The 24470-nt window shown below is 44.1% G+C and overlaps 1 protein-coding gene across 2 annotated transcripts in view; it reads right to left on the bottom strand.

The window, feature by feature from the left end:
- The window catches only part of PSD (pleckstrin and Sec7 domain containing), an 841983-nt gene that overhangs the window by 22977 nt on the left and 794536 nt on the right, over window positions 1-24470 (bottom strand). For both annotated transcript variants that reach the window (XM_069240342.1, XM_069240341.1), the window contains one exon: window positions 21292-21470. In XM_069240342.1, the coding sequence (XP_069096443.1) occupies window positions 21292-21470 (179 nt within the window). The remainder of the gene's footprint in view (window positions 1-21291; window positions 21471-24470) is intronic.

A 24470-nucleotide genomic window follows, 5' to 3' on the forward strand; every position in this document is an offset into this window, starting at 1 on the left:
CGGGTTGGCTTCAGCCAACCCGGCAATGTAATTATTTTGCCGGTAAGTACCGCCAGCCTGTTAGTACTACTGCCACATTAGCGTCGACCGCCGGGATCATAATGACCCCCTAAGTGTTATGAGCAAGTTCCTAAGCATTTGTGTCAGAGATTTGCAGCATTGGCTTAGAACACTTTGGAACTCATTACAACCCTGGCTGTCACCGACCGCCAGGGTTAAAGTGGCGTTCGTACCACCAACAGGCTGGCTGTACGAATCGCCATATTATGACCGCAGCGGTAGTGCCACAGTCACACCGCCGGGACCGGCGGTTTAACACCATGGATGTCCCAGCGGTCAGAATCCGCCAGGGCTGCCCTGGGGATTTTGACAACCCTTACCGCCAGCCTGTCCATGGCAGACAGTGAAAAGCGCGACGGGTGCTGCTGCACCCGCGCACTGCCACATTGCCGCCGGCTCCATTAGGAGCCGGCTGCATGGGCGGCCGACTGGTGGTTCAGCCTTGGCAGTCGGCCTCGTCCGACCGCCAAGGTTGAAATGAGGGCCTTTGTATCCTATCCAACATTACTTTTCTTGAAGCCTGGGATAGGCAGCTTCACACCTGTGATGATCTCATGGCTAAAGTTGTGAAATTTACTAGCCAAAAAGACTTAAGACTCAGAGGTCCATAGTTGTATAATTCTTGATAAATAAGACATAGAGACGTCTGGTTGCAAATCTACTGAATGGTTATGCAGACTGCCAGTGGAGGGTCAGTATGGGCTGAAGGGTGGTAGGTTTAGTGGGTGCTAAGTGTAAATAGGGTAGTTCAGGGAAACTGCGATTATTAGTTGAAGAACGACATCACTGCAGGTTTCTTAATGTTGATAAAAGCCTAAAACTGGGGGGGAACAAGACTTGTGGATTACAAGGAATAATACCTTTCTTTCCAACACTGTTATGCCTAAATTAAGTATTCTATAGGAAATATGGCATTTGAGTTCCAATCCCAGATTAGCTTCCTCCACGCGGGTAGATTATGTGATTCTACCCTATACCTTTCTTTCTCCAGTGCCTCTGCTGCGTTATCTGCAAAAGTGAGACTGTCAACAGAAACTGGCCTACCACCAATGTCAAGAATTATTTTAAACAAGCATTGGCAAAGCCAATAGTTCTTCCGACCATGTACCTTAACCAATAGTTTTTAACACTAACAATGATGCAGGTTTAAAGTTCAAAAAGAAAAAAAGTCTTTGATCCAGGCATCTGCGTCATTTTGAGGGCAACACACTACGTATGCATACACCTACAAAAAGATGCAGGTTTTTTTTATTTTCTAGTTACCAATCAGAGTTTGATCAGTAATTATAAAGAAACAAAAAATCTGTAAAAAATAGTTTTTTTAAGCAAGAGGGGGAAAGGAAGCAATAAGGAAGGAAGCAGCATAGAGGAGGACAAGGAAAGCAGAAGTTAACATGGGAGGGTGGGAACAATGTGGGATCAACAAGCAGTGGGTGGAAGTAATGGTGAGACAACCCAGGCACTGGGGGAAAGCGCCATGTAGCACATAGGCGGGGGAAGAAACAAAGGAGAGAAGGAAGGAGGGCACGGGTGGGGGAAATCAACACAGAGGGCATGTGGAGTTAATGAGAAGAAGCACATAGGTGAGTGCCACAGGGAAGGGGAGGAGCATTTGGTCAACAGAGAGCAACACAAGTGTAAGTGGAGAGAGGTACATGAGGGAGATAGCTGGAAAACACATGCACTCTCATATAGTGCTTACCACGAAGAGAAAAAATGGTGCTTGAAAAGCAAGCACTGGAAGCAGAGAGGCCATGATCCACAGAATGGGCAAACACAAGATTGACAAGCTGGGACAAGAAGAAGAAGCAGGCAAATGAGAGTTTCAGGAAAGCCAACCAAGGGTAAGCAATGGTCAGGCTCCATGCCCTTCCAGGTTCTTGGTAAGCGACACTATACCTCTCAACAAACAGTGTGAAATGTCTAATAAGGCCTGACCTAAAAAGGGGACGTTTGCAAGTTCAGCAAATGCTGGTATTTACGGCAAGGAATTTCACTGATTTGAAAAAGGGATTTTGCCTCATCAGTGAGCGTTGACCTACTACATCCTCATTCACAGATGAAGATCTTTCAGCACTGGTGTAATGTGATCACATTTTTTGGTTCCTAATGCCAGTCTAACTGGAGAATGTAGAACACCTTTCTGTTATGCTCTTAGACATAGTGCCTGCTTTATTCTGACAACATTTTTCTACACCTTGATCCCTCATTACATCCGAAATCTTCTACAGCTTTCATCAAGAACCAGATATTGGTTTGCCTCTTTTTTATGTGACCCCCACTCTTTGGAAGAATTTGTGCTGCAGTGCATGGACGCTTATCTGGAGCTTTTAGTTTATCTTGCCGGCAGGTGTCCTTCCATAATTTATATGGTTAGCACTTTGGGCTGCAACATGCAAGGCTGCAGAGCAACACTTGTAGTTGAAAGAAAAACTGTGATTGGAGTGCTCCAATAACTTTTTGTCTCTCTCCACATTTAGCGGAAGTAGCACTTATTTTTCATGCGAAAGAGCAAGTCTTTGCTTCCTGCTCATCTTTGACGTTATGCTAGACTTGGCATTATTTCGCGAGTTAAAGGTCCTCACAGCAGAACTTTGAAATTTGGGCCTGACTTCTGCCCTGAAGCAAATGCTGTGCTGGATTCCATGAATACGTGCTGATATCAAGATTACTGGTATATTAGAAGATGCATTACACCCTAGATCCTCCAAGGTTTGTGACAAATACTGCAAAAATACACACACAGGATTACCTCCTCGTAACTTGTCAGACCCCTTGAGCAAGCAGGGGTTTCTTGGTCCAATTGTGGGGGTTGAGGCCTCTTACTCCTGATGTGCAGGGACCCAACTTACTATGGATCCTAAGTAACTGGGCCAACTACCCCTTCTGCACTTGACTCTCAGGGTTGCTTGGTCCAAGCTGTCCAAGACTCCCTCTGGGGGAGGTGTGGATGCAGGGTAGTGAACACAGGCTCACAACGCAAAATGAGAACAGCAGCAGCAATAAATCATTGTCCCGCCAAATACTTAATTTTTTTAATTTTTTTAAAGGGGAAGTATTTTATTTCTATCACTAACCAACACAAAGGAAAAATGCAATATTCACAAACAATCACACAATTTCCCCTGAGGTTGATAGTCTAGGGTTTCTTTGGATTGTAGATTACCTGTCCAACGCTCTCCTTGCAATAGTGGTTATTACCCATTCAGTATTGGTAACATCCAGGGTATGGCTCTCTAGCAGTCCGAGTCTCAAGAGTCCAACTTGACTATAAATTAAAGGTAACAGGTTTGCAGAGCTACATCATTAGTAGCAGCAACTTCTCCCTGGTTGGAACCAGTCTTACCTTTACCGGCAGGCATGAAGCAACTGGAGTTCCTGAGAGAACCCGGTCCGCAGGCACTTGCAGAGGCTGTAGCTGAGTTCAGGTGAGCAGGCCGCACGAGGCCCAGGCAACTACTCTCAGCAAGTGCAGCCTTCTCTCACTTGTGATCACGCTCCCAAAGCAAAGTTCTCTGGAGCTCCTCCTGCAGGGTAAGTGTCCGGTTCCTCTCCTTAAAGAACATTAGGGACCGTGCTGAGTCTCCATTTTAGATTGCACATTTTAGGATGACATATTTTTTGAATACTGACTTTTTACATGTTTTTCCCCGTATATGATAATCGGTTGACATTGTACAAGCAGCTTATTCCTAGTAGGTGTTGCTGCCATGTAGTCTGTACACTCTGTCCAAGGCTAGGAACATAGACCGTGATGCCCTTGGGTCATGATTGTTCATTGGAGAGAGCTCTGGGGATACAGATACACCTTCACATCAGCTCTGCACCCCTGACACAGTGCAATATGGACAGCCTCACTGTTAGATTTGGCAGAGGAGCACTTGTGCTGGGATTATCCTGGAAGGTGGTGCACTCTGACTGAGATGCAGGCCTGCTGACTCTGACCTCCATTGTGTAAAGAATGATAACCTGCACTACCGCAGACCGGCTTCCTGGCACATCATATTCAGGTATGGAGGGGTTAAGCTATCCCATTGTATCTGGCAGAGGGTACTCCTAGTATGTTCTCTATAGTATAGGTAGTAGTATGATAGGAGTGTAATAATATAGTAACCTATCATGGTTGAATTGATTATCTTTTTTACCATCCTCATACTGGGACCATTGCTTTGTTTCATCTGCCTAATAATCGTAGTTCATCCTTTCTATACAAGTATACAATTGTTTCAATAAAGGTTCGAAAAGCAATTTTCATATCTTTCTTGTGTTTATCTTGGGCATGCAAAGTAACAACAAAAGTGTAGATCTGTTTTCATGATTCCCTTCGGAATAAGAGTGGCTATATTTAAGGTTGCTAATACCAACTGTAAACCTCATAAGGTTGGGTCTTCATATGGAGCATTGTGAGCTAGCGAGGAAATGGGTCAACAGGTACTGATGGTATATGTGGACTAAGCCCCTATATTCTGAAGTTCATGTTGACCTAATATACAGTCCTGCCTAATTTTAGGAACTGTATTGGGTCTTGGGTTCCTCAACTGGTTGATGGTACACAGTTGCTCCAACGGCAAACCCACTTTTCCGACGGGAGAGGGCACATCAAGTCACAGCACTTGATGCTCCAGGTGACCCCCTCTGGCATGCAGGGTCCCTGTATCTCACATGGGGCTCCTGCCTGAGCAGCATGGTGAAATCCCTAACGGCAACCTCTCCTGGCATATAGTCACTGCCCGCTGCTGCACAGGGCTACCGCCATGACCACATGGCAATCCTTTTCATGCTGGCCCCTCCTTGCATATGGGGTCACCACTCGCTACTCCACATGGCAAGGGCCCTTACCGCATGGCTGTCTTCTCCTAGCGGCCCATCCTGGCCTACGGAGTCTCAAAACTGGTTCAATGAACATACTCTGGCCTGTTTGGTGCAGCACAACACCTGGCTCAATTCACAACAGCCCTCTCCCGAAATATGGGCATCCTGCCCACAGACAATAACACAATTGGTGGATCTGCAGTTTCCTCACATACAGAGTTTACTTGACAGTGCTCCCCACTGGCTGGACCTTGCTTCCTCCAAGGATCTCCTCTCCCTGACGGGGCACAAGGCACACTGGTCTTGGTAAACAGGCAGGCTTTGGAGCTCCAGGGCCTGGGTGATGAGTCTTCACCCACCATGGATACTAGCTGACCTTGGGCCCCAGTCCTGGTCACAGGCAGACGTCTTGCAGAGCTTTCCCTCCACTCTTGCCACAACAATTTTTGGGTTCTCACTCCCCTTCTTATTGTCCATTTCCAGATACCAAATGTGATTTAGGATCTGAGTCTTTAGCGTTTTATGTTGGGGTTCTGCTTCATTTGAAGCATCCATTTATCTGCTCCCTCTTCCTCTTGAAAAGCAGTCTGTCACAGCAGGAGTGTCTCAAAAGCTGATAGTTCCACAATACAGGCCATGGGAGTGATTAAAGTTCACACCTGGATGTCAGCCAAAGTAATATGTGCATCAAAAGATTAGCCTCTGACCCCCATCCCTACTCTTTATGATTCTCTTGTCAGCCCCATCTCCTTCATGAGATGAACCCAGGCCCATTCTTTGTGACATATCCGTGAATCAAAGAGCATTCTTTAAACTGTGCAGGAGAAGCCTGGCCCTCCCCTCCCCCAGTGTATGTTCTACACAGTATACAGGAATGTAGCAATATACAAAGGTGTCTGAGGATGGGGGATTTATATACCTCCTCTCCATGTTTCACCATGCAGGCCTGGGTCTTCCAAAATAGAACCCAGGGCCCTCCATCTATTGTACCATCCACAGACACACATACACCTACAGCATGTACACAGCATACACGAAGTGCACAGTACTGTATCCTCGATGTACTGTCACAGGCCTTGAAAAATCTACTTGCCCACTCATTATGGCAAGTCATTTTTTATCAGGTCGAGCTATTTTTAGGACCTACTTCACCCTTCTGGCAGTTGACAAAGAACAGGTGTACTGTTCAGTCAGAAAGTGATGAGCAATAAAGGAGCCTTTAAATCTTGTTCTTGTCATATTTGCCCTGTGTTCAGAGACAGAGGTCAAAAGTCAGTTTGTCTTTTTCCTTCTGACTGCAGAGTTCGAGGATATTGTAAGGTGAACTGTCTGACCTGCTGTAAAAATGTGGAATGAACAGCTGTAGGGTGTCAGGTTTTTCTTAACATACACCATTTAAATAACTAAGTCAACTGTACAAACGTTTCAAAATATATGTCAGTAGTTGTGAAAGCCAATTTTGCTGTACTTCTGTGAGATGAAAAAATATTTTACTAGGATGAAAACAAATCAGAACACTGTACTTGGTGATGTGAAAATGATAACTATGTTTTCAGAAAACCAATTTTCACAGATTATTGTTAATACACTACACAGTTTTATAAGTAAAGCTGGAAGTTAGTCGGAAGATTTTTGGACATTCCTTGGAAATTTACAGTCATTTACCACATCATGCTTTAGTAATATATTTTTTTAAAGTAAGTGTTTAAATATAAATTGAGACAAGCAGACACTGAAAATCGCGACGGGTGCAACTGCACCCATCGCATCCCTTCCACTCCGCCGGCTCCATTCGGAGCCGGCATCCTCATGGAAGGGGGTTTCCCGCTGGGCTGGCGGGCGGCCTTCTGGCGGTCGCCCGCCAGCCCAGCGGGAAACTCAGAATTACCGTGGCGGTCTTTTGACCGCGCAGCGGTATTCTGACGGCGGGACTTTGGCGGGCGGCCTCCGCCACCCGCCAAAGTCAGAATGACCCCCTTAGTCTATTTAATCAAACAAGAGTTTGTTTTTTTAACAGCAGAAATGCTAAACCCACATAATTGAAGGTGCACTCATATGTGAGAATGAAGAAAAATGCGACTGTAAGATCAAATATTTGTCTAGGATCACACAATTTGAGACACGTTTATGGGTCAAGTACATTACAGTTATGTTGAGTAGATTATTCAAGTTACTCGACCTGCAGGTCTAGTGACATTTTTATGATTTTTCAAGGCCTGTAGTGTACCACACAAATATTCAACAGCTGCATTTAACATGCCCACACTACCCAACACTGTACCCTTCATGTGCTGGATCACTCATTGGGACACATGCATCCAGCGTATGCATTTATTCTGCATGCACTGCACAGTACTACATTCTTCTGGTACTGTACCACTCATAGGCACACATATATCCAGCACATGCATTCACCATGCACACAGTGCTCAGTAGTGCATTATCACTGTACTGCATGCTTCCAGGTACACATACAACCAGTGTAGATACACCACTTCTGTGCTGCGCAGTCCTTCACACCAAAGCGATATAGGCCATGGGTGAGTTAAGCACACAGCAGCGGAATTTCAAAAATGAATGCCTCACTTCCGTGCTAGAGGTTAAAAAAAACCTGTTCACTCATACTGATCACCAAACAGTATGCTGCCACCACCCTGCTTGTGCTGCTTAACTCCTGGTGAAGGCAGTAGCCTTCTACCACTATGAGGGTAACACTTTGGGTGTTATTCTGGTCCAACAAGACCACAATCTGTGAGTAAGGCCTATGTCATGGTGGACACTCATGATCAGTGTTTGCATGTGCCATCAAAAATCAGTATTCAGGATCCAGACATCAGTTCAGTAGGGTACTTATCGGATGGGTGCATCGCCCTTTACCATGCAAAAACGTTTCCATTCAAACATAACTGCTAAAAATATTTTCTGCAGGAATGACAAGCAACTGGTGAACTCACTGCACTTCCATCAACTCTGTCAGGAACAAGTCAAACTGAACTGTACAATCTCATATCTTCCTGGAATTCTATCACTAGTAACAGGCACAGCTGATTTTTTTACCTGTATTTATTTACAGTTGTAGTGCATTAGACCAGTGGTATCAGTGTTTTGTATAGTAAAGAAAAAGAGGAAGAACAGTTTACAAGACATAAATTAAATACCTAACCATTTCTTAACACACTTTGTTAAACTTGGTGCTCTACAGCTAAGCACATTGCTGAGTATTTGCAAGAAACAATGTACATCTCTAACCCTATCATAACACATTGGATTACATCCTGAAGGACACCAATAAAGTGCTTGACTACCTCATGGCGTTTCAAGCAACACTCCTGCAAACATCAACGAGGTAATTCAAGATTCTTCACCTCTCTGGATCCTGCCGGTATTTATAGGCCCTGCAGGTCTCTGCACCTTACCAATTAATGAAGACAGGATCTGCTAGTCCTGGACTCTGTACCCCATAGTTACTTTCCAAACTGGGCTCACCACTGCTGGCTTCCTGGCTGTACTGTTTCTCTTACCGGATCACATATGTTGCTTTATCCTGGACACATCCACAGTTATCAAGGGAGACATACTGCTGCCTCAGATATAATATACAAATATTTCTTGATAATACTATTATTCAAAATGTACTCTCCTTCTAGAGTCTATCACTTTCAGTTTTCTCTTCTTTATTATACATTCCCTACTCTACTCAGAAACTGCACTCACCTGAGCTCACTCTGAAACACTTTACATCATCCCCTTTAACTCTTCTTCCGCTACGACCAATGTTCAACAGACTCTTCCCCAGTCTAACCTTTTTGCCCTCTCCACTGATGGCTCAATCTCTCGAGTTACACTCTTAGTGGCATCAGGAGACTATCTTTTTCTTTTACACATATGTGTCCTACATTAAGAGGTACTACCACTACTCTTCTCTGGTGTAATCTTATGCTTAGTTTGCATAACTTCTCACACCTCTAGATTCACCATTTTGAGCCAGTAAAGACATGATTTCTCACTTCCTTTTTCTTTACTTAGTGTTCTACATCAGGAGATACTATTGCTCTTCCTCATTATTGTCAGCCTCTGCTTGGTTTCCGTGCCTTGTTTAAACCTCCTGCCTAATACTTACAATCCAGTACCTCCCTATTCAACTTCTCCTATTTCCTTCCCTTCTTAATTGGACACAGTCCAACAGGCAACTTTCGAAACATGCAGACTCACTGTCTGAGCACAACCAAGAGATTTGCACCTACCCAAAGTAAGACCATCAACTGGAATGCTTAATTCAGATCAGTATAAATTTTGTCTTACATAGCGCATTCTGCAAAAGCAACTACCTAAAATGTAAATAAATACAAGAGGCAAGCGTATATATCACAGGTAGTTGACCACAGTAAACCTCAATTTTTATGTTTGCTTTTATTCAATGAAATATGTTTTCCCCTAGCTCTACTACGTCATGTGTTATCCTGGTACCAGATTGATTCTATCCTCCACAAAGGCAGAGCTTACAAAAGCAGAGGTAGAGTACTCATCATTTAGAAGAGTAATTGATCATGTGCTACCGGGGATTCCTCATTATTCTCTTCCTTTGAAATTCTATCAGTAATGATCAAAACTAATCATAAGAACCCCATCTGTTTTCTTATCATCTACAGCCAGCTAAGAAATAGGAAGTCTGCTTTTTTTAAAGTTTCAATGAGCTCATTAAATATACTCTGTCCCACTATTCTAAAAATATTATTCTAGGTACTTTCATATGCCATGAAACATCAATAAACAGCCACCACAAAGTGACTGTACGCCTTTACCATCTGAATCAATATTCCGCTCCAATCACTCATTAACTGTATTTGTGTTATTGACCCTGTACAACGAACCGCTGCATTTTGGCTAGGCTCACGCTCCACAATTAGCACATAAATACAAAAATATACTCTTCTAAACTAAAAGAACATTATATTATCTCCAGCAACTTTTCATCCTCACTTTCTCCCCCAATCCTCAACACAGGCAACACCCTTGATCCCTTTATCCACCTGATAGCATTTTCAGACCTTTATCCTTTACCTTCCACTCTACCAAAACAGAAATCCACAATAAGGGACAACCTGCAATATTAAAAATGATACCTAAAAGGTCACTCTATGTAAAGCTTCTGCAAAACTGTCACTCATTTCTGCTTCCACTATAAACGAACAAATCATTATATCTAGATCACCCATAACAGCATAAATAACCTGGCACCTCACACACCACAATCATCCAAGGGAACGCTTTCTGCTGGAATGTTTACTACAGCATTCAACATAAGAAAAAGGACAATCAGAAAACCTGTATGAACTTGAAAACCCAATAAGGGTACAATTTCTGAATTCTCAGAAGAACCCACTAGGACCTACTTAACCATGTGAATTGTTGCAAGAAATCAATGAAACAACAAATCGTCCACGCACACTCTTTCAAACTCGTAAAAACTGCAACCTTTCAAAGTCGAAAATCCAAATTTCAGCTAAAACTGCAAACTTCCTGAAAGAATACTAAATACAGTCAAAGAAACACCTTACAATGTTCAACACTCATTATACTAAAAAGTAAGGTACCAAAATGGTCATCCTTTAAACCGCTTGTAAAACGATAAAATCTACCAATTTCTGCCTCCACTAAACCGATGACTCTGTTCCCCATTCCTGGGAACTTAATAAAGAATGTGTCAACGATTTAGCCCCAATTAAGTTCATCATCATTAATTATTCTCTAGAAGAAAACAAGTTTACCTCTGCCCTCAAACTGATAGAATCCCCCCCTTTATTAAAGAAATGTCATCTTTACTTTAGTGACTTTCAAAACGTAAGCCTTGTCTCCAAACGTCCCTTCTTTGGAAAAAAACCCATTAGAAATGCTGTTTGTCTAAAACTTTCTTCAAACATCTCAGCCAATAAGCTACTAAACCCCTTTCAATTTGGAGTTATTCCCAAATACAGCACCGAAACGCGAGCCCCCAAGTATGTAACGATATCCTAAATATGTTTGAAGAGGATTATGTCTGCCTCTCACTGCTCCTGAATCCTTCAGCAGCATTTGACAGACAAGATACCGAATTTTATAAAAAAATCTACTTACTTTAAGGAATGAGTTATAACAGAAATCTGTGATGTCTCCAAAATCCACTTGCTTCATTCGGTGCCATTAAGTGAGGTCACAATTTTATGCCAGTGTTCCGATTATAGCAAAGCTCTGATAATACCAGGCTTTCGCTACACTTATTTTTGAGGAGAAGGACTTATTTTCATCATTAGACATTGACTCTGAACAAAATAGAGAAATTTAGAAAACAGAGAAAGAAGGTGGAAGAGAACAGGAAATTAAGGACAAAGAGAGAACGCTGGGATATAAAGGAACTTGCAGTGTAAGAGATAAAGACAAGTGTGAGGTGGTGGAGAAAGAGGTGTGAGGGAATAAAAAACAGACAGCCTTGGAATTCAGAAACCCCAGCATTTAACTCTTTTTGCTGACCTCACCTTTTCTCCTCCACTCCTTAAATTACTTGTCCTTCTTTTCTTTCTAGGGTGGCTTCAGTTTTCCCCCTGACCCAGGAAAGTGGTGTTTCTCCCTAGCTCTTCCTCCCCAGTAAAGTCATAAGCAACGCACGGAGAGAATGTGAGTTACAGTATGTTTTTACTGACACTCATCTAGCAACACCTTCATTTTATCCCTTGTTTTTTCCAGTGAATGCCTATTTTTTTTTAACATAAAGTAAGATGTCCAACCCATTGCAGAAGCCCTCTCGCCAGCCAAGCACGGTTAAAGGCATGGGGTTGGGCACAGGATCAGGTTGGCGCTCAACCCTCCGCAGGCGGCCAACAGCTCTTCACAAATGGCCTTTTGCTGTATGTGGCATGGGGGGAGGGTGCAGGACCTGGCCTGTGACAAAGGTCCTGCAACCAACCCCTGTGGGCGCACCTACTGCTGGCTTGATCATATAACTATATAAAGGGTGTTGTTTTAAGTAGTGCAAATCTAATGGCTTTGTCAAAGGATCAGAACGCAAACATAAAAAAGTGGGCCTATTGGTTTTATCAAGGGGTCAGCACATATAAATCAGACCTATTGGCTTTTTCAAAAAGTCAACAATAACTATAATCAAATGTATAAGTTATAAACTCACACATCGCTAGGTTAAATAATAGTGATTGTCCTAAGATATTTTCAATCGAATTTTTAAAAGTAACATGTCTTCAAGAGCCTTAACATGTTTTCATACCACAAAGCTCAGCCTTAGAACCAACCACAAGGGGCCTTGGTGCTCCAGCTGAACAGCCTACAGCACCAGCTCAGAGTGCTTTAAAAGAACAATTTACATACCTTTGGTAACAAACGAACTGGTAGAGACATACTCTAGTTGCAGTTTCCTTACCTTAGAATTTCCTCCAGGCGTCAGTCTGGATCCAGAGGTTTTTCCTCGAGAAGTACCCCTGCGTGCCATCAGGTGACGCTGTTTGACTCCATGTCAGTCACTGGTGTCAGGTTCACCGGATAGGACGTTGTGGGTCCTATATAGGGGGTATCCTGGTGCCCTGACTTCAGTTTCTTTTCTTGACTTTCCACTGCAGAAGCACGGAGCCATGGAGAGCACTGATCCTGGTGAGTCAGCACTAGGGCCCTGAAAAGGAAGTCCCTGTCCCTAGAATTCATTTTGCACAGTGGGGAGGATGGGTAGGTCAGTAAGGAATCTGCAACTAGAATATGTCACTACCAGATCATTTGTTACCGAAGGCAAGTAACTTGTTCATCTGATAGAGAATCTAGTTGCAAATTCCTTACCTTAGAATAGGTACCCAAGCAATATCATCCCCATGAGGTGGGTCTGCAAACCAAGATCAAAATAGGAAGTCCTGCAGAACCAAACAGGCCAAGTACCCATCCCTCCAGACCTGACTGTCCAGACAGTAGTGTTTTGTGAATTTGTGAAAAGATGCCCACGTTGCTGCCGGCAGATATCCTGGACTGGAACACAGCGTGCTTATGCAGTAGTCGCAGCTGCTGCTCTGGTGGAGTGAGCACGTAAACCCTCTGGGGGTTGCTTCTTAGCCAATAGGTAGCAAATTTTAATGTAGAGAATAACCTATCTGAAGATGGTTTTCTTTGCGACTGCCCAACCTATCTTCGCACCCACATAACCTACAAAGAGTTGATCATCCACCCGGAACTCTCTAGTACGATCAAGATAGAACGCCAGCGCTCTTCTTGGGTCCAGGCAGTGGAGTCTCTCCTTTTCCTTAGAAGCAGGTGGGGGCGTGTAAAAAGTAGGTAAAGTGATGGAGTGGCCTACATGAAAGGGCGTGACCACTTTTGGTAAAAAGGTAACCCTTGTACGAAGCACCACCTTGTCAGGATGGATGGAAATGAAGAGTGGCTTTGTTGAAGGAGCCTGCAGCTCACTGACCATGCAGGAAGAAGTGATGGCTACAAGGAAGGCTGTTTTCAGAGTAAGAAGGACAAGAGGACAGTAATGAAGTGATTCAAAAGGAGCATACATCAGAAAAGTAAGAACCAAGTTCAATCCCATTTGGGAACTATGAACGGTGAAGGAGGAAGCATATGGGTAAGACCCTTCAGGAATCTACCAACAATAGGAGATTTAAATAAGCAGGGTTGGACAGGTATTCTCAGGAAAGCAGAGATAGCAGACAAGTACCCCTTAAGGGTGCACAAAGCAGAGCCCTTCTAGGCCACAGAAATAACAAACTAAAGGACCTCTGATAGAGGGGCAGAGAGGGGTGTCAACAGACTTGTCTGTGTACCATGCCACAAATTTGTTCCAAAGACAGGCGAATACCGTTTTGGTGGAGGGACGCCTGGCTAGCAAGATAATGTTACTGACTTTGGGAGGAAGGTCAAAAGCTGTCAACTGCTGCTGCTCAATCTCCACAGTCCAGACTGGACAGGTTCGGGTGGAGAACGGTCCCCTGCTGCTGCGACAGAAGATCCTCCCAAAGGGGCAGTCGGATCAGAGGATCGATGGCCATGCCCAAGAGCTCAAGATACCAGACTCTTTGTGCCCAATCTGGAGCCACAAGAATGACCTGTGCCCCATGGTTTTTTATAATAAGAACTCTGGTCAGAAGTGGTATTGGTGGTAAGGCGTAAAGGAGGCCCGAGTTCCACTTGAGACAAAAAGTGTCGCCGAACAAATGTCACCTTGGAAACTCCATTGCGCGTTCTCTGCAGACGTGTACTGATCAAACTAAGGCTCTCCCCACTGCTGAAAGAAACCTTGCGCCACCTCTGGATGGAGACACCGTATGTGACTGACCAGGTATTGACAGCTGAGTTTGTCCACTCTGGCATTCAGAGAGCCCGTCAGATGTTGAACCACCAGGGAAATGCCCTGATGTTCCGGCCATGTCCAGAAGTGCAAAGCCTCTTGACAAAGGGTCCACAACCACACCTTGCCCTGCTTGTCGCAGTACCACATGGCGGTGGTGTTGTTCATGAACACCTGCACCACTTTCCCTTTGAGAGAGGGTAGGAATGGTTTCATTGCGAGTCTGATCGCTTGAGCTCCAAAAGATTGATATGGAGCCTGGACTTCACCAGAGACCAGACTCCCCTGATCTCCGCCTCTCCCATGTGGCCGCCCCATCCCATGAGTGACCCTTCTGTCACTACTGTCAGATTTGATTGGGGGAAGGGAAAGGGATCTGCCTCTGACCCAATCACAGTTCCAAAGCCACCACTGCAAATCTTGCTCAGTTCCCTACGAGATCTGGACCATCTCCGATGAGATTCCCCTAATGCTGCGCTCACTGGAACTTCAGGTCACATTGTAGGGCCCGATTTTGCCAATTGGCATGTGTCACCAGCAGGATGCACGAGGCAAGGAGGCCCTGCAGCCTCCGAGTCATTCTCACCGAAATCCAGGATAGAGGCTGAAACAATGGTATCACAGCCCGAATATTCTGGACTTGCCTCTCTGGAGCATAGGCCCGAAACTGCACTGTATCCAAAACAGCTTCGATTAAAGGAAGCGTCTGAGAGAGAGTCAGATGTGACGTCAGCATGTTTATGGTGAACCCCAGCAAATGCAGGAGGGCCGTCTTTGATGGAAGGTGGGAGACGACAGCCTGGGGCGATCCCACCTTCAACAGCCAGTCGTCGAGGTAGGGGAAGACAGAAACCCCTGACCTGCGCAGCTGCGACAACCGCCATCACTTCAGTGAACATGCAAGGAGTGCTGGTAATTCCAAAAGGGAGCATGGTAAACTGAAAATGCAAGCAGGCAGGACGATAATATGGAAATATGCATTCTGCAAGTCCAACACTACTATCCAGTCTCCTGGTTCCAGGGCAGGTAGGACTTGAGCCAGTGTGAGCATTCTGAACGTCTCCTTTTTAAGGAAGATATTGAGGACCGGAGGTCTAGTATAGGGCGGAGGCACTTGTCCTTTTTGGGCACCAGAAAGTAGCGGGAATAACAACCACAACCTACGTGTGCAACAGGGACCCTCTCTATAGCTCCTTTGGTCAACAGAGCTGAATCTGCCTTGCAGAGAAGTGCCAGGTGATCCTCCGTCATCTGATCATAGGATGATGGCATGGATGGAGGAGTATTCTCGAACGGGAGAGAGTAGCCCCTTCAGACCATTTGTAAAACCCACCTGTGTGACGTGATGGATTGCCAGTGGGGCAGGTGATTGGGAATCCTGGCTCCAACTGGTCCCTGATGGGGAAGTGTCAAACTAGGAAGGTTTGGAGGCTGCAGCAGGAGGGGTGGTGGATTGGGCAGACCGCTAGCCCCCCTGATACACGAGGACGTTAGATTCCCATTTCCCCGACCACGCAGAGGTTGGGCAGCATGTGTGGCATGGTGGCAAAGGGAAGTGGTAGGGCACCCCTTCCGTAGCCACAAAAGGGGCAAAAAGCAGACTGAGGAGCGGGGGTGGGCGGGCGGGTCTGAGGAGCACCTGTGAGGCCCAAGGACCAGTCTGTAGCCAGGGACTCCTTAAAGCACTTGGCACTGAGTCAGCTTTGTCTACAAAAGATGGGTACCTTCAAGGGCATGTCCGTAAGAGTAACCTGCACAACCCCTCAAAAGTCAGACGTCCTCAACCAAGCATGTCGCCTCAAAGCCATCGTCCATGCAACCGATCTATCTAGTGAGTCAGTCATATCCAGTCCACATCGTATCATGAACTTCACTGCATCTCTCCTGTAAGCAACAGCTTGAGAGAGAATGGCCTGGACCTTTTCCGGGTCCTGCTTCAGTACTGCGCAACAGTGTCCCTTAAGGTATGGGTGTAAAGACCCAAAAGGCATGCAGTGTCATGGATTGCAATGCCAGACTGGAGAAAGAAAACATCCTCTTCCCAAGCTAATCCAGTATTTTGGATTCCCTATCCAGGGATACGGAAGGGAATGCACCTTGGGATGTGGAGGCCTGGATAACCAAGCGCTCAAGGGTGGGGTGTTGTGTCAGGAACACTAGGTCATTAGGTGCTGGCCTTTGGCAGTGAGCGATTGTCCTATTAACAGGATACCCTGTGCTGGGTTAGGACCAAGTCCCCAGCAGGACATCAGTGAGGGCTTCATTAAGGGGAAAAAGGGATTTTGAAGAGGAAGCCCCAGGGTGAAGCATCTCAGTCATGAGGTTTGTCCTGATGGCCACCAAAGGCAGATAGAGACTCAGAGCCTCGGCCGCTCTCGTCACCAGCTTTTAATATAATGCCCACCTCTGTAGCCACAGTAGGGAAAGAAAGCATGCCAGCACCAGGGGAAGTGTCCAGACCACTGGCTTCACCCAGGCCCTGAAGCCAGTCCATTGGGTCATCAAGCTGGTATTCTAAAGGGTACAGCGATGCCTCCATACTCTCACCCACCGTACCCATACCCATAAGAGTAAGGGACAGGATCCAACCTAGGGAGCAAGGTCCCAGTCGAAGTCGGCAATGAGTATGGGATCAACACCCACCGTGGGCCCGGGTGCCGATGGGAGCATTGACATCTGAACCATTGTTGGGGAAGGTTGCTGTGGCACGACCAATGGTGGTTTAGATCTGGGAACAGATCCCTACGTGCCCTCCAGAGCAGAGGCTTAAGCCAGTGGCGCAGAACTCGCAGGGGTCCCTGCCCACCCCTTGTGGCCCAAAGGCGGTCCGGCACAGTCAGAGTGCCCAAAGATGAAATGCATGGACTCGTAAAAATCATGCAATTGGGCAGTGGTGGCTCTGGCTCCCGAAAACTCTGGGAGGCATGGAGCCGACCCAGAAGTTGGCTCTGAAGACGGAGGCCTAGAGTGACAATGCTCCTTGTCCTGCATCGCGCCATCTGACCAACGGGGTGAAATTGAAGTCCGCTTGCTCTTCTTCGACATCTTCTTGTGCTTGCCCAAACGTCGTGAAGATTTTGTGTGGGACGATGCAGTGGGGGCTCCGCATGCTGTCTTGGGGCCTTCCTCTTGACTGAGACCGAGAGCGGTGCGGAGCTGACATTAGTAACAGGGCTTAAATCTGGTCTTCTGTGATGACACCTCGATGCACTAGAATGTAAAAAAAGCTTCGACAAAAGTGGAAAAGGCAGTTATAAAGTGGCTGTAGGGTACTTCTACTCATCTGCGTGTATGCTGGCGTGGAAAGAAAAGAACTGATGTCTGCGTGCAGGGGTGGCGCCTATATAGGACCCGCATGTCATATCCTGCAAACCTGGCAAAAGACGCAGAGTCAACCGATTCCACCTAACGGCACGCAGGGGTACTGCTAGAGGAAAAATCTCGAGATCCAGACTAGTGCCTGGGGGAAATTAGAAGGCACGGAATCTGCAACTAGAAGTCTCTATCAGATATTATGGTAAGCACGCCTGGCGTCATGGATTCAATGACCCAAAAGACTTACTGTTATTTATTATTCAATGTTGCCATGGGGTTGCAGAGCTCCTATCAGTCCTCCACAACATAACAAAAATGCTAGGTGGTGCCCTTGATCCTTCTTGGGGCACTATCAGGATCAAAACATATTACTAAAAATCCCTTGCATGGCATTATGGGGAGCTTTTTGCCTGGAGTAGTAATAAGTGAGAGGCTTCCTGCTGCTCATTTCTTCTTCTTTTGTTTTTTTTTGGGGGGGGGGGAGGGTCCCATTCTCACACGTGACACCCACGCTTTTTATTAACTTTGGGGCTACAGGAGGAGCTCCAAGGCCTGTGTCACCTCTGCCAGCTCCCTGTGGCACCGATAAATTTTGTTTTTTTTATTGTCTACAGTATCTGGGAGGGAAATGGATTCTCTGCACTAGGGGTCTTGTGGTGGCCAGATACAACTTCTAACTATGAGGACTAGCTTATAAACCTGACCTGGTGTAGTGGGGCTCAAAAACAGATGTATATGAGCAAAGTTATCCCCACAAATATCAGAAGATATGGGGAACGTGGTGTGGAAATTATAATCTGTATAGATACACCAACATAATAGGTGATGATTATCAATAAGATGGTAAATACGGAGCTAATAAAGAATGGATCATTTAATTTTTTGGGGAAAATGAAAGGAACCAGAGATATTGCCATTGTCATTATATATGGAATTCGTTTGATGACAATTTATCAGCACTTGAATAGAAAACATATTTATAGCTGTTTTCGTGTGAACTAAAACTATGTTGAACAATGTTGTTAATACTGAAAACCAATACATATCTGAGAGTTTTAACAAAGCAAAATTTGTCTTACTGACATAATTAAGTAAACGTTTCTCTTCTTTTACTGCAGATAATCAAACAGTATAGCCAAGTTTTTCAGTTATTTTCAATAAACAGTTACTTATTTTGCAAAAACATCCTTTTCAAGCCCACTACAAAAATATATAATGTAATGTAATTTTTTAAACGTCATAATGCGTAACATAAAGAATATAGGGGGTTATTACAACTTTGGAGGAGGTGTTAATCCGTCCCAAAAGTGACGGTAAAGTGACGGATATACCACCAGCCGTATTACGAGTTCCATAGGATATAATGGACTTGTAATACGGCTGGTGGTATATCCGTCACTTTACCGTCACTTTTGGGACGGATTAACACCTCCTCCAAAGTTGCAATAACCCCCATAGTCCTAAACTGCCATCTCGGAGTTTTGGAAACAATTACAGACCATTTGGCATTTGGTCACCTTGTCAGTGACGTCCTCGGAATCCATCAATGGCTGGACCGTATAACAAATCAACTGCAATGTTGCCTCTCTCTCTCTCGGCACCGAAAACAGTCCAATAATGAATTGATAACTAAATATGCATACCACCGTAAGTCTACATCAAACATTTTTAGTCTAGGAAGTGCAATAATTTCTAAATTATACGAGTTGCCATATATTTTAAACTTTCATGTTTTTCTTAGCCCTAAAACGAAAACCAAAATTCTTGTTCCTGACACGTAGACAGATAGGTAGGTACCCAGATAGCAAACAGACAGATAGATAGACACATAGGGGGTCATTCCGACCCCGGCGGGTGCCGCCCGCCGGACGGAGACCGCCAAAAGACCGTACCGCGGTCAAATGACTGCGGCGGTCATTTTGACTTTCCCGCTGGGCAGGCGGGCGAACGCCAAAAGGCCGCCCGCCCGCCCAGGGGGAAAGCCCCAGCAACGATGAAGCCGGCTCCGAATGGAGCCGGTGGAGTTGCTGGTGTGCGACGGGTGCAGTGGCACCCATCGCGATTTTCAGTGTCTGATTTGCAGACACTGAAAATCTTAATGGGGCCCTGTTAGGGGGCCCCACGACAACCGTTCCTGCCAGCCTCTTCCTGGCGGTGTAAACCGCCAGGAACAGGCTGGCGGGAAGGGGGTCGGAATCCCCATGGCGGCGCTGCTTGCAGCGCCGGCGTGGAGGATTCCCTGGGGCAGGGGAAAACCGGCGGGAAACCGCTGGTTTCCCTTTTCTGACCGCGGCTTTACCGCAGCGGTCAGAATTGCCCCTGAAGCACCGCCAGCCTCTTGGCGGTGCTTCCTCCGTCCCCGGCCCTGGCGGTCCATGACCGCCAGGGTCGGAATGACCCCCATAGTATCTGAATATTAATCACAAGCTATGTGTTTGCAGGAGCAAGTGTTCTGATTATGGTAGGGCTCTGAATAAGCACCCCCTTCATTGGAGTTCCAAATATATTGGGGTTTTAATTATGTCATGTATTTCTTTCTTTTAGTTCAGGAGAAGTGTCTTGTAAACTACATTGTCACATTTACTGTAAAATGTTCAGGTGCTATTATAAAACCTTACAGAAAATAAACCCATAGTTTACGTGCGATACAGTGCTTACGTTGCTCACTTAGTGTTAATAAAACAGATCACACTCTGATCTTATGCACTTTACCACATTGTTTTATCTTAGGGATATAACCTGATCTCACTGTGCCTCAGTTTGGTTGTTTTTGTCCATGATTTAAACTGATACTCCTTTATTGTTTTTTCAAATATTATTATGTGAAATATTTTATTAAATGACGGTTTAGAGAAATATCTGTTAAAAGTTGTGTTTAAAATCCACCTTGTTCGTTAGCAGAACTCACTACAACTGGAAGGGAAGTTTGACTCCCAGAATGGTATTGCTGGGTCCACATCCCTTTCAAAGAAGGAACCATAAAAACTAGCAATGCCGATGTCCGCACATCACTCTCCCTCCTGCCCCCTACCTACTGAGGAGTAATGACCAAGATGCCTAGCAGATAAGCAACTATCCTCGCAACAGTTAGGATGTGTAGCCTAGCTACACCAATCAGCATCCCAGTGTTGTGAACGTGCCGCAGGGTTACATGCTCGTTCATGTTTCCTGACCTGAACTGCCTCTCAGGGCAGCAGGAGGAGTGGAAGACACTGGAAGGTCAAGTTTAATATTCTAACTCCAGTCTTGGACTATTTGGGGAAAGAACAACTTTCCCCCAAATATTCCAGAAAGCTTATTTACCATTCTAACTCCAGCCCTGGAATATTTTGGGGAAAGTTATAGTTTCCCCAAGTATTTTAGGAAGGGTTGAAAAGCACACATTTTGAATGACAAAGGGTGCTGCCTTGAGGGAAAAGCTCAGGGAAAACAACTAGAGACACTGTAACATGAGTACATGTTGTACAACAAATTAAGAAAAGAAAAATATGAAACAAGCAACAATAAAGAAACTTTCTATCTGACATTTAATCTATCGATCTGGTAACTGGTCTTTTATTCTTCTACCACCATGGCACGGAAAATAGTCCAATAATGAATTGATAACTAAATATGCATACAACCATAAGTCTTCATCAAACATTTTTAGTCTAGGAAGTGAAATAATATCTGAATTATACCAGTTGCCATATATTTTAAACTTTCATTTTTTTCTTATCTCTAAAATGAAAACCAAAATGCTTTTTCCTGAGCGCATGTTTTGCATTTCTATTCATAAGTCTTACTTTTTTTGCAGTCTGGATCTGCATGGACTTTGCGCACCAACAACCCATATTTGTAGGTCGTGATGTTGGGGTCCTGAGAGAAGTCCAGGAAAGGGTTGCCACAACTGCTGATGCGTTTCATGGATTTGGGGTTGGGGTCTGCAAGTTCTGAGAGTGACCGCCTCAACTCTTCTTCATCTCTGTGGAGAAATTAACAATGAAACACGTTACTATAGTTAACAAAAGTAACTGACTTAGATCTCTGACTGCCCAGGTTCTTTCACATAGGCATACTACTCTGCGGAATCAATCAAGACAGGAAACTAATCTATTTTGCCAATTGATCACCTTTGAGGTAGTAGTATTTCCCAGGAAAATCAAAACAAACACTATTCTGTTCATACAGCTCTATCCATCCATCTACATACTCTATTGTGTGTAGTAGTTATATTAAACAAACCCAAATAATTTTATCAAACTATGGGCCCTTTTGAAGGCAAAAGGTGTGCATTGTTTGTTTTTTACCCTACCTCAGTATTCACACAAAGTATGTACCGGTAACGCTATTGGTAATTTTGCTCCGGTGTCAGGTGAGAAACTTTCAAAAAGCCCTGTATACTAAGTTCCAGTCTAGGTCGTGACCTCCTTCACCGCACCCTCATTCCTATACTTTCTTAAACAACCTGTCTAAAGCTGCCCTTTTACCTTTAATGTACTTAAGGAGACAAGCTTCATCAATGATGTTATAAAGATATAAGTGGTATGTATACCTAGGTTTCTAATGTATTAAAAAAAGCAAGACAAAATCCTTTAACAACTGCTTCTTCACCAATCTCTTAATTCTTCATGTGGGGGCACAATTTTAAATATTCCCCACTGGGGTATTTATAATATGGTTGTATGATTAAACTGAATAACACTATGCAATGCCAGTAGTCAAGCTAGAATATGTTTGACTTCAGAATATGCATATTTATTTTTAGGCCTGGCTCGACAGCACAACTGTCACCAAACCATATGTGTTTAAAAGCAAGACAGCACTAGAGAGATACTCTGGCTCCACCCACATATAGATTTCCTTAAGTACTGCATTTAATTGAACTGACGCGTTCTTCGACTGAAAAAATGCTTGTACTACACTTTCTGCCAGATATCGGATGTCTGTGTCAGTTATGCCGCCAAACCAATGATTAAGAGGTCTGATCTCTTTAATATGAAAAATTACAATAAATGCAGTAGTTATTGTGAAAACATATGTTCAAGTCAAAAGAGGTTTAAGGGCGGATTGTTTTAACTTTTTGTTAAACCCTATTAAGAGGTGTTTCAATATATGGAAACTCACAGATGACCATAGTAGCAAAGGGTTTGGTGTTGGTTTCCCACTCTGACAAACTGAGGGATAGAAGATGTGCACTTTAAAAAATCTTATTTGGTCCTCTTAGGAGAGAGGGCATTTTGCTTTGTCATCTATAACAGAAGTGATATTTTTGCAGTGTTATGACTGTATGCTTGGTAGCTGCTATATGGGAAAGCTTAAGCTCCATACAGTTGTGAGACTGTGTTTTGGTAATAAGCCCAATGATAAAGACTATAGGACTGATTGGTTTATTGGGAAAAGATTTGCATGATGCTATAAGTCTGATCTGTTTATTATAACAAGTTATGACAAAGCAGTAGGCCGCGCTTATTTACTCTGAATCATATGTGTTGAAGCCAATAGTCCTTTAACAGTGGATTGTTATCACTCTGTATTCCAGGCTGTGCACAGGTATTTTTTTGTACTTAAATATCACAGATTATGATAGTTCGCAGGGGTTTGGTGTTAGTCATACCGCACTGACAAAGTTGGGGGCAGAAGATTTTCCCTGTGATAATCCATGTTGGACTCATCTGAAAGAGGGTGCATATTGGTTTGCCTTCTGCAATTCTGTACATATTTGTAATTGTATAACTGCATGCTGAATGGTTGCTAGCAAACACATACTTCTGTAGGCCTGTATTAGACATGGTGTCATGAAGTGGTAAAGGTTAAAGGATTTAGTTTGCAGGGAAAGATTAAGTTAAATTTCACTGGCTTGTTCTATTTATTATGAACAATTATGACAAAGCCAGTCACACTGACTTAATTATTGTTAAAAGCATATCTTAAAGGCTATGTGATTTAATGGGCAGATTAGATTTCTGTAGCATGTAGCAGGTAAGAGTTTTATATTTTGTGACAAACAAGACCTAGCCATGGGGATGATTTTCGCTATGATAGCCCTTACTACATATAAATAAATGGGATTTAGGTAAGACCTCTGTGTGTCATTTAGACTCTACTTTCATCCATGACAACATACAGAATTGGGCTATGGGTCAGCCCACTTAAGCTATAGTATTTATTTTCCTACAAGTCACCACATTTGTCTAAAGACCTTGAAAATGAGTATGCATCCATGCTATGTCTAATGAGACACTTCTTTATTTAAAATCCTGTATATATTTATATGTCTCAGAGCATCGACAGGCATGACAGCGCTTTACATAGAACAACAATGAGCATATATAACATAGAACATATTCTGAACAACAAACAAAAACATGTTAACAGGCATTCACACGTATAGAGTGGTGGAAAGATGAGCATGTGTAGACTGTGGATTAACTAGACTGAAAAAAGTTAGAGAGATAGGTTTCTAAATGTTTGGAACAACCTCTTATAACAGAAGTGAAATAAAACAAAGTAACCGGCAATCAGCAATTACAGACAAGCTATAATAGTACTGTATGGGAGGAGCAGCCATGATGGTCTTTTCTAGGTGACAAAGTAATTATTCTGATACTGAATGAAGAGACAAGCTTTCAAATGCTTGTGAAAAGACATCAGGATGGGTTTCACTCTTAAGTCCGCTGTGAGTACCACAGGAGTGAGGCAGCTCCAGAAAAGGCTTGCTGTTGAGCATGAACAGTATGAGTACTTTTGGCAGTCAGAAGTTTAGCTAATAAATTATTGTTTCTCTTTGGATCTGTCACCGCCCAACTGTTTCAGCAAGGAAGCTAGTTAGGGTAAGGTGTTGAACTGGATAGCCGTAAAAGCCAGACATCCCGATTTGTACTTTACACTGGCTTCAGCAAGTAGTCAGAGCAATCAGCAGGATAGGAGTAAAGTGGCTGAATTATTTATTGCAGGGCATGAGTCTTGCTGCAGCATGGCCGCC

Source organism: Pleurodeles waltl, chromosome 6 (genome assembly GCF_031143425.1).
Source record: "Pleurodeles waltl isolate 20211129_DDA chromosome 6, aPleWal1.hap1.20221129, whole genome shotgun sequence".
Lineage (NCBI taxonomy): Eukaryota > Metazoa > Chordata > Amphibia > Caudata > Salamandridae > Pleurodeles > Pleurodeles waltl.